At 32.6% G+C, this 15,982-nt stretch overlaps 4 protein-coding genes across 4 annotated transcripts; all 4 read left to right on the plus strand.

Annotated features, from left to right (window-relative positions):
• The first annotated feature begins 915 nt into the window (after positions 1–915).
• LOC100747031 lies at positions 916–3,196 on the plus strand. The gene is made up of 5 exons (XM_024368367.2): positions 916–1,057; positions 1,742–1,832; positions 1,912–2,006; positions 2,805–2,925; positions 3,004–3,196. Exons 1-5 carry the CDS (start codon positions 1,016–1,018, stop codon positions 3,066–3,068), a joined length of 414 nt encoding a protein of 137 aa, XP_024224135.1. The 5' UTR covers positions 916–1,015; the 3' UTR covers positions 3,069–3,196.
• Positions 3,197–4,668: 1,472 nt separating this feature from the next.
• LOC100747149 (general odorant-binding protein 19d) lies at positions 4,669–6,343 on the plus strand. Its single transcript, XM_012385440.3, has 5 exons — positions 4,669–4,806; positions 5,379–5,469; positions 5,547–5,638; positions 5,842–5,959; positions 6,021–6,343. Exons 1-5 carry the CDS (start codon positions 4,765–4,767, stop codon positions 6,086–6,088), a joined length of 411 nt encoding a protein of 136 aa, XP_012240863.1. The 5' UTR covers positions 4,669–4,764; the 3' UTR covers positions 6,089–6,343.
• Positions 6,344–7,164: 821 nt separating this feature from the next.
• On the plus strand, positions 7,165–9,449 carry LOC105680206. The gene is made up of 5 exons (XM_012385270.3): positions 7,165–7,301; positions 8,460–8,562; positions 8,680–8,771; positions 8,854–8,971; positions 9,277–9,449. Exons 1-5 carry the CDS (start codon positions 7,260–7,262, stop codon positions 9,348–9,350), a joined length of 429 nt encoding a protein of 142 aa, XP_012240693.1. The 5' UTR covers positions 7,165–7,259; the 3' UTR covers positions 9,351–9,449.
• A 1,923-nt stretch (positions 9,450–11,372) lies between these two features.
• Positions 11,373–14,697, plus strand: LOC105680745. The gene is made up of 4 exons (XM_033322812.1): positions 11,373–11,822; positions 13,883–13,982; positions 14,296–14,414; positions 14,504–14,697. The coding sequence occupies exons 1-4, from the start codon at positions 11,772–11,774 to the stop codon at positions 14,633–14,635; spliced, it is 402 nt and encodes a 133-aa protein (XP_033178703.1). The 5' UTR covers positions 11,373–11,771; the 3' UTR covers positions 14,636–14,697.
• The last annotated feature ends 1,285 nt before the right edge of the window (positions 14,698–15,982 follow it).

Genomic DNA, 15,982 nt, shown 5'->3' on the forward strand with positions numbered 1-15,982 from the left:
TCGATGCACTCGTTCTGAAAAAAATGGCTTTCTTCGTTGCGTAGAAATTTGCCAGGCTTTAGCTTTTCTTACACGTTGACACCTTACGTTATGAAGAACATAGGCTACTAATTAAAAATTGGAAGTAACTTCCTCAAGCGCGTGTATCGAATCTGCTACTAATTTCGTTGTTAATTTGATATCCGTGTTGTAGATATCATATGCGCACACCCCACAAATATTTCGTGTTAGTAAACTTTTAGAAAAGAGTCTCAAGCCAATAGAAACGTAATTGTTCTCTTAAATTTCTGGATTCTATGGAACGCGTAATAACTGCAAACTTTTGAAACACAAAGTGGCCGATACTGTACAACGAAAATACTCTCAGCTTTGAGGATACCACGTAGCAAGGGTTAACGCGAACCTGTTACGACGATTCTATTTTAAAAGGCCACCTGTAATCATTCCAGATTTCACACGCGTGTTTGCGATAATTATAGGCAATAATTAGAATAGAATCGAACGGAGTAATTAGTCGACCAATTAATTCCGTCCGTTTGAATCGTAAACGTCGGTTATCGTCCATAAAAAAGTGTCTAAAAAGAGAAACCATTCCCATGACGGATCATCGCATGCCAATGGCACTGGGGTGATCGGCGAAGATATCGGGGAATAAATCACGCCTAACGATCGTTATGTATCGATCACGGAACGTGGCTCGTTAGAAGAAAACCGAATTTTAATTATACGAACGACGATCATCTTCCCTGATTCTGGCGAAGTCTATTATTTTTTTTATTCTTCATCCGAAGCAATCGAGGGCCGGCAGATTTTAATCAAGACACGTTACATAAACACCAACATGAATTAAGCAATTATTTCTCTTCCTGTTATTCCATAATGGAATCTTAACACCTCAGAAGATGTTGGACACATATTTCCACAGTTCTGCTATAAATATGATGTTCAAGTGCCGACAGGCGTCAGTCAAGTGTTTTGCTTTCTGTGGAATTTTTATCCAAAACTTACTTACAACATGAGAGTTGGCTTGGCTATCTGCTGCCTCTTGTTCGTTGCGGTGAGTGAGATTCCATATTAATTTAGTGCCTGTCCTAGTTGCTATGGGATCGTTAGGGGATAGAATTCGTTTTAGCTACGGTTACCTATAAAACCGAAGTTGAGTGTACTTTTGTCCACAGTGAAAGCATTAACATTTATAGAAACATTTGAACAACACGCAGAAATTTCATTGATACCGCAGTGGAACGCGACTATCGTAATTATAATACTAACATTTGCAACGAATCTAGAAATACATATGAGTATACTTATCGCAAGCATAAATTTTACAGAAATCATCAAAGGATTTCAAATAGTCGATTGGTCGCTATGTATTAATAAGCAACAAGAATCACGTATAGTTAATTATTTGCCGCTTTTTTTTTAACAACATCAACGTATCCTCTGCTATACCTGAAGCTTCTTACAATTCGCAAATTAAATGAAAAAACGTGTGAACAAGATCACTGCCTGAATCGCCTGTATATGTTTCAAGAAACTATTTATGTTTAACTATAAAAAAGTATTATAACTAGTTATATATTAATTTTTGTATTCGGAAAAATGACTCTTTCGTCAAGCGTTTTACTTTATCTCCTAAAAAAAAAAAGTAAAATGAAATAAACGACAAAGTAAACGGTGTAATGAAAAGGAAGAAGATGTAAAAAATTAAATTTCAATAAACATCAAATGTTTATTTTAGGGAGCCATATGTGACGATAAGGCTGAAGAATTCATAGAAGCTTTAAAAGAGGATATAATACCTTGTTTGGAAGAAGCTGAGATTCCGCAAGGTAACGCATTGCAATAATCATTCAAATTTTGTCGATGATTTCCTAACACATTCGTTAAAACGATCTATCTGTATTTTAGATCAAATTAAGAAGTTTGTCGTTAATGACTTGGAAGGTGAGGAAAGGACCAAATGGGGATGCGTGAAAGCCTGTGTTATGAAACGCATAAACATTGTAAGACATTTTCCTTATTTTTGAACATCTTTTCCTTTATCTCACTGCCCTTTTATTAGGTTGATTCGTAAGTTTATACTTCAATTTTCTTGCAATTATTTAATTTAACTTTACCCTCAATTTCTCACCAATGTTTGATAATTCCTGAATTCTTTGCTCGAAAGGTTTCGACAAATTTTTCAATCGTTAGTTATGCTAGAAAATTTCACTTGACTTTTCAACAATGTACCAGGTAGACACACAAATATGCAATACGATATTACATACACACGATTATCGAATATAATATTATAAATCTCACGTCTTAAATGTCGTCATACTCCAAACAATTATTAGTATTTATCACTTATAGAAAGTTAAAAGAACGTATTTTTTTCTCTTATCTGATCCTTCTAGAAAACCTTGTTTCTAGAAGACCAGAAACGCAGGAAATCTTCAGGATAAAGAGACGATGTTTCTTCTAAATTTTTCATTCTCGATTCTTCGTCCATCTTCTATTCTGAGTTCTTATTACATTGTCAAAGGATTAGAATAACTTAGAGAGTGTAAAAAAGACGATAGATCATCGAAATAAGGTCTATAGTTAAACAGTGACTGAACAACTTTCTATTCAAAGCCCTAAAATTCCATTGTTGATTAATTTATAACGCGAAACCTGACGTTAATCGTGTCCGTACAGTATCTGACATGTACTCGGTCGTTTTTTCCGAACAATCAAACTTCTCAAATATATATTTACAACTTTTCTATGTTCGACAATCTTCAACTATGTTCTCTGATATAAAAATGGTTGTTTAGATGACGAACGGTCAGATCTATGTAGACAACTTAAAAGACTTTATGGATAAATTTAGCGAAGAGTCAGAGTCAAACCGAGCTGCGGAATATGCGGATAAGATAAAGAAATGTGTGGAAGAAGGTAAGCAAAGATTAAACTGAATAGGAAAGAACGTATCGAATATATAGATTCTTAATAATTCGTTAAAAATCCTTGCAGTTTCTGGGAAAACCGACGAGTGCGAGATCGCTTTCGAGTTTTCACGCTGCATGACGCCGGCTTAATTCAAAGGAATTTCGACTTCTTGATTTCTTGAATAGCAGAGAAGCATTGGAATTATCACACAGAAAATAATACAAGATATGATGCAACTGTAAAGACGCGAATACAAAAGCAATTAAATGAAAATTGAGCACTTCAATAATTATTTTTAATTAACCCTCGTTTTTCTTTTCATTTTGGCGAATCATCGTTTGTTTTTCGTTTCGTAAATTCAATATAACGTGAACTTTATAATAAAATTGATTAATATGCGTTTTTACAACGAAGTAGACATATATCGTAAAATTTAATAGAGTTTATTATTAAAGTTTATTAAACACGAAGAAACTATTATTTCTGCGGTATTTGTTAACATTTCTCTGACGTATGAATTACAAGAGATTCAAACATCTACGTCACATCTAATCATCTAATCTTCTCATCCATGTAAACATCTGTACACGAATAAAGTCGAATATATTGCACTTAGAAAGACTCGTTTTTCTAAATACAATGAATGACTATTTCACCGATATAAAGAAAGGAAGCGAAAGATGACTGTTGTCACCTTTTATTTGGTTGCCGCGTTCGGAAGCGTTAACTGACGTTTAATGCAACTGGCAATAAGTTCCACTTTCGGCTAACCCGCTATGTGCGGCAATACTGGCACCGGAGAGGATTAAAGTTGTTCGAAAGTAAATTAACAATATGTAACGATTTATTCAAATCTTACTCGATTTCGATATTGGCAATTGACTGACAGACTGACGGATTTAAAATTCTTCGGTTGACAAAATGGTAATTCTTTGGTTGACAAAATGATGATTCTTCGGTTGACAAAATGACAACTAACTCTTCGATTGACAATGGTAATTATTCGATAGACGAACGGTAATTAATTGTTACTCGATAGACGAACGGTAATTATTATTATGACTTCTCTCAGTCGCTACGTTTATTTATATCTGTCGGAGATGAAAAAAAAATCGGGGTTTCTCTTTTGAAAATGTTTGGGAAGATCGCCAACGTTTGTTCAAACTGCCGACTTTGTTTACAGTTTAAACCGTCTTAATATCGTTATAAAAACATAGTTAGGTAATTATAGAAACATAGTTGGATAAATTTATCGCAAGATATAGCTTTTAGCGGCTTTAACTGACTTTCACTTCAAATATTGTAAACGCGGTTTCAAATAAACGTTTTAAATTGCCCTGATTTGAAAGGAATTACCAATTTTGCTTTCTACACTATACACAACATTCGTTCTCGTAAAATTCTTCGTATCATCTCTAATTAATTCCATCAACAAAGACTTTCGCGGCGTTATTTCGTTTTAGTAAAGTATTTTGATATTTTTTAAATTTTTGTCCAGTGTTTTGAATCATATAAGTGTTTTGAATCCGATTCGAATCGTGACTGATAAACAGAACGTCGAACAAGACGATACGTAACTAAAGGAAGTAATTATTATTCCAGTTTTTTGACTAATAATCATATAACTAACAGTTCTCATCATCATCATACGAGACGTAGGTGATCGGAAACGATCCATCAATACGATATACTTTAATAGGTTTTTTTAGATTATGTATCATATGTAACAGGCTTTTTTTATCAGCACATTTGCAATATAAATATCGCTGCAATTCGCTAAGAAAATTTAGTAGTGGAAATATATTCTTAACGCGTATTTCTTGTTTGTCAAAAATCAACCTCAAAATGAAGAGTCTTCTGGTTGGCATCTGTCTTTTGTTAACTATAGTAAGGAAAATATCGATTATTATCGAGTTTGGAATTTCCATCTATTTGAAATTTAAAACGTCTCAATTTGGAATCTCATTGCCTTGCTTTTCTTTAATTTGAAGAATTCCGCTATAGATTTTTATTTCTTTTCCTTTTGCGTTAATCCAGACTAGCTCGACTTTCAATTTTATTTCGTTTCCTTTCTTTCATTCGCAACCTTATAAAGATGATTATATGCACGAGCACGTGCACGATAGAAGCCTGCACGGTTAAACGCTAGGCATCGAGCACGAAATCGGACACCGAAACTAACGTACATATTAAAAATAAAATCGAGAAGAATCCCCGGTAATTCAATGCGTCATAGAATATACAGTGTATAATGGACTTCTGTGCTGTATCTGCTGCTATAATGCTTTTTACATCTCGATAAAATAATATACAAATTATTTCACGTTTCTCGATAACGTTGCGTCCAAGCAATTTTTACGCGTTATTTCTCCTCAATCGGCAGAGTATAGAAATTTTCGTATAGGCTACGAATTGTTTATTCGTTGAGTATTATTAATCGATATTTATTAATTATTCAGGCAGTTATCCAAGCAGATTTCATCGACAGTTACTTGGAGCTTTCGAAGGTTCCTACTCTAAAGTGTGCGAAGACAGTTGGCTACACTGAAAGTTAGTGTAATGATTATTTTCTCCAACAGAGAGACATAATTTATTAAATTGATACGCGAAATATTATAATATTTCAGCGGACCCAAGGATAATATTTGACCAGGAGGTAAAACTGGGAGTGGACAAAGCTTCGTGTTTAAGATCGTGTATATTAAAATCTCTGAACATGGTGAGCTCATTTGAAAGAGGCTTTAAATATTTATTAACATCCGGTAAATTCAATTCGCCTAATAACTTGTTATACTTGATCATCTTTCGATTAACCGATGAGATATTACAATCGAGCAAAAAATTCATAGACGATGTTTTTTAATTTAACCGAAAGTTAAATTACGGAATAGTTGCATAACGCAGAACATCTTTGTATTTAAGTTGAAAGACTCCAAGATAGATTTAGAGATGATAAACGAGTTCATCAAGATCGTGCACAACGAAGAACCTGAGAAGATCGAACCTATGAAACAGAATGCAGTTGAATGCCTTGATAAAGGTACATTACGTCTACCTATTTATTTAAAACTATATTCTTTACTAACACAGTTTCGTTTTAGTTAAAGATATGTCGGACGATTGCAAGATGGCTTACTCTTTCATTCAATGTTACGTGGACAAGTATTAAAAGGATCTCTTAAAAGGAAATCGCAGGAAATATCTGCTTTATATTTTTAATATAACCGAATCTCTTGCGTTACCATTATTTGTAATTATATTACGAACCTATCGTAGAAGAGAAACTGTATGTTATAAAATACACCGTAGTTGGATAACAATCGATGATCACGATCTCGATCAGTTATACTTTAATCTTACAAATTGCACGACAATGTCTCGCTTCTCTTTTACTAAGATAATAAATTGATATAAGACACTTTAATCTTTCTAATCAGTCAACATTAACGTTTAACTTCAAAAATTTCTCAATAGAATTCCACTTCTTTCTCGCCAGCATAATCAATCGATACGATTGTTAAATGCCAATATAATCAGTCGTTACGATTATTTAATCTCCTCGGTGTATCTTTAAAAACCTTGTCGTCATTATTTTTCCTCTACCTCCTCAATAATCGTATCTTACGCAATTTGTCCAACCAATCTTTATTCTAATCATCTGACCTCACACCAGTTTGCAAAAAGACCTAATCATCATCTTTCTTACTATCATTCGTGGTACCTTTAATCATACTTTTCTCGACGAATCCCTTTTTCGCTCTATTCACAGTTTCATGCTCTTTCGTCATCCCTCAATATCCTACGATCAAACAGATCCTTCGTCGTCAAAGACTATTCGCTATACTCAACCAGCTCGTTTCTCCTTGGTCGTACGATTCTCAGAAGGCGAATAAGAGGAGGAAGAAACAAACAAATCAGCGAATACTCGATTGCACTGTCATTTCTAGTCTCCTAGTCGAGATTACAGTACTACGGTACAGGACGATGCCATTATTACAGGATGGCTGATTCGATCCTGTAATTTACGTTGAACAAGTGCTTCTTCCAAGATCACCGAACGCACGGCAAACGATCACTTTTCTGTGACAAATTTGACGCGTGCCAATGATGATTAGACGTATTTCGGCCGTACTTGAACCAATCTTACGTAAATCGAGGTAGAACCAGAGGCAATTATCTCGTTTCCTGCTGTACGCTGTCAGACCTTAACACCAGCTATTGTCTCTGTTTGTTCTCTATATAAATATCGTCCCACGGGATCCAATACTGCACACTGTGATACCAGTAGGAAACCAATCGATCTTCGTTCAGAAATTAAGTTTTGATACGTCGACTGAAAGATGAAGACCCTTGTGACTTTTACTTGCCTGTTGGCCGCCGTGGTAAGTCGATTTTTTAGAAATTAAACAGGTAACCGCGATAATAAGGAGGTTCATTTTTCAGTAATTCGAGTAAATCGATATAAATCAACTATAGATCGATTAAAGACAAATCAGTTTTTGAAAAGTAGTATAAATCATCCGATGTTAACAATAGTAGCAGAATGCTGCATTTTTTAATCTGAAACCTATATACCGTCCTTTCTCTTCTGATAAATACAATTTATATTGTCTTCCTTACTGTTGCACAACTTTTTAATTTTCTCGTTCGATTTTTTTTTTTTTGTTTCTAAGACTAGTTTTTTTAAAACTACAGGATGTTTTATCCTCGAATATTATAACGAACGCTTCAGTTTATAAATACTACGTTGTTTACTAAGTTTAACTGTGACGGATAAAGCATCCAGTTAAGAATGGTTTGCAAGTTTGTATTTCATCCGCAGTGTCGGCCAGCTCTTCTTCAGTTTCGATCGAGAAGATTGTATCTTCGAAATTGGCGATCAGAGTATTCATTTTTGCCATTCCATGGTTTTTTATTTCCGGGAAAAAGAATGTAGAGTAAATAAAGAAATGAATTTGTGGTGTCTATGGTGATAATTCCATTAACAAACGTATTATTGCAAGATGGATTAGAAAGTTTAACGATGAAGATTACTCGAAGATCACGCAGATGAAGTTCACCAGAGACTTGGAAGATGAAAGACGAAGTGGCAGGCCGATAACAAATAGCGGTGAAATAGCAAACTTAACTGAACGAAATCCAAGACATTCAGCAATGGAGATTGCCAACATATTGTACGTTTCACGCCGATCAGTCGCATTGCGTTAAAAAAAAAGAACTTGGTGCGATGAACAGATGTGACGTGTATTTAAAAATCAAAGGAATCGCGACAAAGCTTTTTGCATAACATATTACTACTGATACTACTTTCCCCATCATCTGCATTCCTATATTTTCCAAAATGTCAGTTTTCATAAATTCACAGCCTAATATTAACATATTCTTTAATCCTTAAGGGCTATCATGGATGAAATTTCACCACATGCGAACTCTTTTCTCTTTGACATCGTCGTCTTCTTATAATACACCGTCGCAATATTATTTATAATCATACGGCGAACAATAATTTTTTAGCTTTTATCGATAATCTTTTTTTGTAGACGATCGTGCGCGGTATGGATCAGGACGCCGTAATCGGAAAATACATGGAGTACTTGTTGCCGGATATCAAACCGTGCGCCGACGAGCTTAACATCGCAGAAGGTAAAATCTCTTAAAAAATCTTTTAATTCAACGAAATATATTGGAAAAAATATTAGATAAAAGAAAAATTGATTTTTTAGATTCGTTGTGAAATGTATTATGATTATCGCGTTTCAGACACTGCAACGAACATCCAGCAACCGAAAGCTGACGCTGACATCAGGAAAATGGGTTGCCTGAAAGCCTGTGTGATGAAACGAATGAACGTGGTACGTGTATTGTTAACCGAACGATCAGTTAACTTCGACCAATGGTTTTAATCGTTTTTTTTCTTCTATCTTTTTTATCTAGTTGCAAGGCTTCGATTTCAATATGGATCCGGTGTACAAAATGATAGAAACCGTCCACGCTGGCAACGACGATGATGTCAAATTTGTGAAGGATATCGCAAATGAATGCAGTGCTGGCAGTAAGTATCGATGTTTAGTTCTGATCGACGCTTGACGATTTTATAATCTTCGAATTTTTCTAATTACTTGGCAAAGAAATCGAAAAATTAATAGCAATTTCTCTAAGCATCGTGAACAAACAAATTAGCGACCCTGAGCGGCTATCCTGGATGTTTAAAGATATAGTTTTAAAGTATCAAACAGATGCTATATTCGGGACAACGCGAACAGAGCTTCTTAATTGCCGAGAAATTGTTATTATCGATGATGCTCGTACACATTTGCTGTCCATATTTGTTAACTCGAACTACTTGCTTTGTTATAGCCAAAGGGGAAACAGACGAGTGCAACATCGGTAACAAATACGTAGACTGTTACATAGGCAAGTTGTTCAACTAATAAGACAGTCGACCAAATATCATTCGTCGAAGGCTATGAAGTTGTAATCATTTGAATTACCACGTGTAGTACGTTTAATAAAATGATGTAAGAGATACAGCTCGTGGTGCATCCTTCCCTCCTCTAACTTCATAAATATTAATCGAACCATTGGTGTCGCGTGTCGATTCTTTTTATCGTTAGTGACGCAGCTGAATAATAAACGATCCTTCCGTAATAAAAATTGTCTCGCCGATCAAATCTTCTCTACGTAGCCGCTCTTCTAACTTACAAATTTATTAAATTTAAGAAACTTCCAAATATCTTACGACGCATACGATGTGGTCATCGAACTTCCCTGTGATAAGCGTTCGACTCTACTTTCGCGAACCAGTGCACGCGTCATCGATAATTTCTTCGTTTAAGTTCGTTTAGTTGGCGATATTTCGCGATTCACGATCGATCTATCGGTCGATGATCACGAGGACACGGGCATCCGATATTCGAACAAGAAACTTACATTTCTGACTTAATATTCCACTTGGGTCCGGACCCGAATCCGTGATTCCATCGAAAACGTATCCGACGTCTGTAATCGGTCGTAAAGCCGACCATTTGCAAAAGTGTCTCCGTGTCGTGTCTTCGCTGTCGCGTAAGGTCGTCGTAACTTTATTCCATCCTGTATGCCAGCCAACTTCGACCATTACGGGCTACATTATACCGCCTCACAACGTGAGTCGCTTACGCTAACGCGATCGTTGCTCGTCGTTCGCTAGACGGCATGCTGTGAGTCAAGCATGGATAATCTCGTGGATTATGAAGAACGACAGCGAGAAAAGAATAATATACCTTTGATCTTTAATACGTTTACTTTTCTAAAGATACAATGAAATATTCTTTAAATTGCCAGATTACGTTTCATGGGACGATAGGGAACTAATATTAAAAATCTGTTTCATTCTTTTGTCGTATCCGTCGCTTGAGAAAGGAAGCTACAACGCGTGGAAAAGATCAAATTGGAAGCTACGAATTAGAAATCCATTAAATCAATGTCAAATATACAGAAATGAGATATTGTGAAAATATAATAATTACTCGCACTGTATAGCACGATTCCTAAAATATTTTAATATAGTGACAAATACAGACCAAAATACGTAATAGAACTGATGACTATTAACATAGAGATATTCGAGTTACAGACGAATAAGATAGAAAATAATAAATAACGGACTCGCAGTTTGTACGTAATTAAAAAGTTCAAAAATTCTGCATTCGTGTATCTACACCTTTTTAGCCTCTTTTATGTAGTAAAAGATCGCGAAAGAAGAAAGAAAGAAAGAAGATAAAAAGCAAATGAAACCTCTCGTTGCTTTCAAGATGAAAAATTTCCATACACGATCACAATGCATCAGTTTTCACCGTGAAATATCCCGAAAGCATACATTCACGCGATCGTACGTATACCGGGTGGTCGTAAAACATTGGCCTGTTTCACGTTGAAATGCACACAGCGTCCGTGTCTCGAGTGCAGGTTAATTATTCATAACGCGTTAACGCCGCAGTGTTTATTCATAAGCCAACCGCCGCCACCACCGTGGTGTTTGCGTGAGTAACGATGCCCCGAATCGGCTTCGTTTAATCTCATTCTTATTAACGAAACCCCATGGATCGCTCTTCGAAAAGCCGAGCAACCACGACTTCAGAAAAGACGAAAGTTCATCGAATATTTTAAGTGGAAGATATCTTTTTCGTTAAAATAATACGATAATTATCGGTGAAATTAAAATAGTAACAGTGTGAGAGTTAGTATCTTACGATTAGTTTTAACGATCTTGGTCCACTTTCCAAGCTCTTTCTTTGAGAATTACGCGACGATCAATTGGAGATAAAATAAAATTTTAGTAGTACTAGAATCTTTCTTTCGATCTTTACAAATTTCAGAACAATTCGGTAACAATGGAACGATGGATGTTATTTTGATACGTAAATAATGTTCTTACTTGGAAGATTACAGAATATTCGAAGCAGTAGTATCAAAATTATCCCCATCTTTGTGTCTTTCTTTCCCTATTTTCATTTTTCTCTTCGTCTTGGATAAAATCATGTAGCTTTCTCCTCTTTTATCTGCATCCCGTTGAAGTAAATAAAATTATATCATTGTTTAAAACCACTTCGTTTTTTCTCTTGTCGTTCTTTATTGCCTTGAACGTCGTTGCTTCATTTTCGCTGACTAACTCACTTTTGATACGTATGCATAAAACAATTTTGGTTAAAATCCGATACGTTTGTCAACTGGGGCACCGTTCTCACGGTCGACGATAAATATAAGCAGAGATGCTTTGCAGTCGCGCAGTTTGCATACCTTTTCGCAGAAACAGCTTCTGAATTTCTCGTTGACATCGTGACAGTGATTTTAAAAGATTGTAATCGTTTGGAAAGATGGGAAAGAGACGATATCTCGCGATTCTTGTCTACGTTCTTTCCGTAAACGTAAGTACACACAACAAGGTATATTTTTGTGTAGGTAAAATATTTATATAATAATATACAAATAATTGAAAATTTCTACAATTTTAGATTTGTAAAGTTTGTAGATGTAATTACGTAATATTTTATATTACGTAATATATTTTTATATTACGTATATATTTACGTAATATTTTAATAAGTTATTTTCGATTGCTTTTTACTGCTTTCTCTTTCTCTTTCTTTAATAAGTTTCTTTGTAAATATGAGAGAAGATCTCTTCGCGTAAATAAAATTATAATGTTAAAATATGAAGTGAAAATATTTTGTTACACTGATATTTGTATAGCGCTAACATGAACAGGATTGCAATTTTTTACGCAATACATGTAAATATACGCAAATAATTTGTAATATACAGGGTGGTTGGTAACTGGTGGTACAAACGGAAAGGGGGTGATTCTACGCGAAAAAAGAAGTCGAAAATATAGAATAAAAATTTTTCGTTCGAGGCTTTGTTTCCGAGAAAATCGACTTTGAATTTTCGCTTGGTACGCGTGCACTTTATCACGTCTCGTTATAATGGATCTCACTGTAGATCGTTGTCTCGTTTGACGTTACTTTTTTAATTTTTAAAATTTTTAAATTTTTAAATTTTTAAATTTTTAAATTTTCAAATTTTCAAATTTTCAAATTTTCAAATTTTCAAATTTTCAAATTTTCAAATTTTCAAATTTTCAAATTTTCAAATTTTCAAATTTTCAAATTTTCAAATTTTCAAATTTTCAAATTTTCAAATTTTCAAATTTTCAAATTTTCAAATTTTCAAATTTTCAAATTTTCAAATTTTCAAATTTTCAAATTTTCAAATTTTCAAATTTTCAAATTTTCAAATTTTCAAATTTTCAAATTTTCAAATTTTCAAATTTTCAAATTTTCAAATTTTCAAATTTTCAAATTTTCAAATTTTCAAATTTTCAAATTTTCAAATTTTCAAATTTTCAAATTTTCAAATTTTCAAATTTTCAAATTTTCAAATTTTCAAATTTTCAAATTTTCAAATTTTCAAATTTTCAAATTTTCAAATTTTCAAATTTTCAAATTTTCAAATTTTCAAATTTTCAAATTTTCAAATTTTCAAATTTTCAAATTTTCAAATTTTCAAATTTTCAAATTTTCAAATTTTCAAATTTTCAAATTTTCAAATTTTCAAATTTTCAAATTTTCAAATTTTCAAATTTTCAAATTTTCAAATTTTCAAATTTTCAAATTTTCAAATTTTCAAATTTTCAAATTTTCAAATTTTCAAATTTTCAAATTTTCAAATTTTCAAATTTTCAAATTTTCAAATTTTCAAATTTTCAAATTTTCAAATTTTCAAATTTTCAAATTTTCAAATTTTCAAATTTTCAAATTTTCAAATTTTCAAATTTTCAAATTTTCAAATTTTCAAATTTTCAAATTTTCAAATTTTCAAATTTTCAAATTTTCAAATTTTCAAATTTTCAAATTTTCAAATTTTCAAATTTTCAAATTTTCAAATTTTCAAATTTTCAAATTTTCAAATTTTCAAATTTTCAAATTTTCAAATTTTCAAATTTTCAAATTTTCAAATTTTCAAATTTTCAAATTTTCAAATTTTCAAATTTTCAAATTTTCAAATTTTCAAATTTTCAAATTTTCAAATTTTCAAATTTTCAAATTTTCAAATTTTCAAATTTTCAAATTTTCAAATTTTCAAATTTTCAAATTTTCAAATTTTCAAATTTTTAAATTTTCAAATTTTTAAATTTTTAAATTTTTAAATTTTTAAATTTTTAAATTTTTATTCTATATTTTCGACTTCTTTTTTCGCGTAGTATCACCCCCTTTCCGCTTGTACCACCAGTTACCAACTACCCTGTATAATACATTGAACTGCTAAACTTTTGGAGGTATGATAGGTGTATCTGATATTAACTGAATATTAAATGAACTGTATATTAACCGGACCAAAAAGTTTTGTAATTAACATGATACTTTTATACACTCTACGTTAAAAAATAATTAATTATTACGATTGAAGTAATTACCATCTACTACAGATACTCGTGCGAGCAAGCAATCTAATACAATTCACAAAAATGTTAAACATTAATATAAAGGATATACGGCAATGTTTGCAGCAGAGCAATCTAACTGACAGTATGTATTATAAAATAACTAATAATTTGTTTCTAAATAATTTATTGTATATAATTTCGCGATTCTTTTCTCTTTTTTAATTTCTTAGAAAATTCTGTATTTTACATTTTCCTTTATAATTCTCATTTTTATTCTAAAAGATATAATCAATGTAAACATATACGTGGTAAATTATTAAATAATAGCAAGTAAATAAAATTCAAGTACGATTCTGTTTAAAAGATTAGAAGAGAGAAATTATTATAATTCATGTCCACGAAAATAATATATATTTGATATTTGTCATTCCTAATGATTTTACCAACGACTATAGCGGATTTGATAAAGTTGGACGCCATTTTCCAAGAGGAAAATATATCACGCGAAAACTTCGAAAACGTCATGTTGGACTTCGGTTGTTTCATTACATGCGTTCTGGACAAAGCTCACATGGTAAACGTTGATTATCATTTAATTCTTTAATTATCTAACGACTTGTCGATATTTCAAACAAAATTTTTGTTATTTCATAATGTTTGCAGGTGGAAGACAAGAACATTCGGTTTGAATATTTATTAAAAACGGCGGAACGCAACAATTTCCCCATAGCCACGAATCAAACATTGAACGAATGTTGCAAAAAGGGTAAGTTTGAATTTTTTGTCAAAGTATAAAACTCAATCTATAGCGCCAGTTATTAGAAAATCTAATATAGCAACCGATGAAATTGTGAACTATCGACCAGAAAAATAACGTTAGTATCTTTTTCCTGGAAATATTTTTTTTAAATGTCGGTCACAGATAATATATTCGAACGGTCATTTGCTGTTATCAATAGTATTTGAAATTATATAATCAGATAGAAACATATAATGAGAACAGAGTGTCGTAGAAAGTAAATGAAAAATTCTTGGGAATTTACGAAATTCCGCTTCGACGTAATCGATATTAAATAGCAAATAGAAAATAACGTGCACGTTTTTAGAATTCTTAACCAACAATATTTAACGCACGAAATAGATATAAACAGAATAAACTATTCGAGGAACTACAAAGAAAAAGCTACGATTATTTACAAATTACATACTTAGATAACATTTTCCTACTCTCTTTCATAGATTAAAAGCCGTACATGGCGTACACTAACGTTCACAAGTATTTTGACGTTTTTGCAATATATTCCAGATACGTACATTGTATATACATTTCTAATAAAACCTTTTCATCTAATTTTCGCCTCTGATCTTAGCTCAGATCAGCTACAATTAATAGGTATCGATAAAGTCAATATTTAAGCCTGATATTCTCTTTCGTTGCTCTCTTTCCGAGATGAAAATTATATTTCAATAGACATCGTTAAAATAATTTTGACGTTATCAAAACTGGAGCTATCAAATCAAACAAAACCTAGACTAGTATTGGAATTTGTTATTTTTATAGACATTAAAAGCATGCAACTGTTGTCAATAATATCAGCGTAATATCTTCATAAACATCTGTTTCATTGTTTCAGCGCAAGAACAGGACGACATTTGTAAGAGTGGATTCGTTTTTGCAACTTGCTCCATAAGACAAACGGGACTATAACGAAATAAATGTTTATAATGTAACCGTATAAAGTATAGAAACATATTATTGTAACATTGAATTGTTCTTGGTAAGAGAATTTATACCGATCACGTGTTATGCGTCGATAAGTTAAGTTTTTTTTGCTGTTTCATTTCCCTATCGATGGCACAATTAATATTTCGTGGAATATCATCCGTGTGCATGTTGTGACTCGTAAAATTGTGCTGCAATCAGACGGCGATTTCCACGAAAATTTTAATAATAAAAAAGAAGATTCAAATCGATTAGCTTAATTCAGAGTTGGGTATCAGAAAAAGACAAACTACCTATATTCCTGTCAAATACGAAACATCTCCCAATAATTTTTCCCTGTCTAGCTTAAAGGTAATAGAATTCATTTTTGATAAAATTTAGTCTTCTCGAAAAGCTTTCCGTTTTACCAAATATTCAAA

Source organism: Bombus impatiens, unplaced genomic scaffold, assembly GCF_000188095.3.
Source record: "Bombus impatiens unplaced genomic scaffold, BIMP_2.2 scf_0010, whole genome shotgun sequence".
In the NCBI taxonomy this organism is placed as follows: domain Eukaryota; kingdom Metazoa; phylum Arthropoda; class Insecta; order Hymenoptera; family Apidae; genus Bombus; species Bombus impatiens.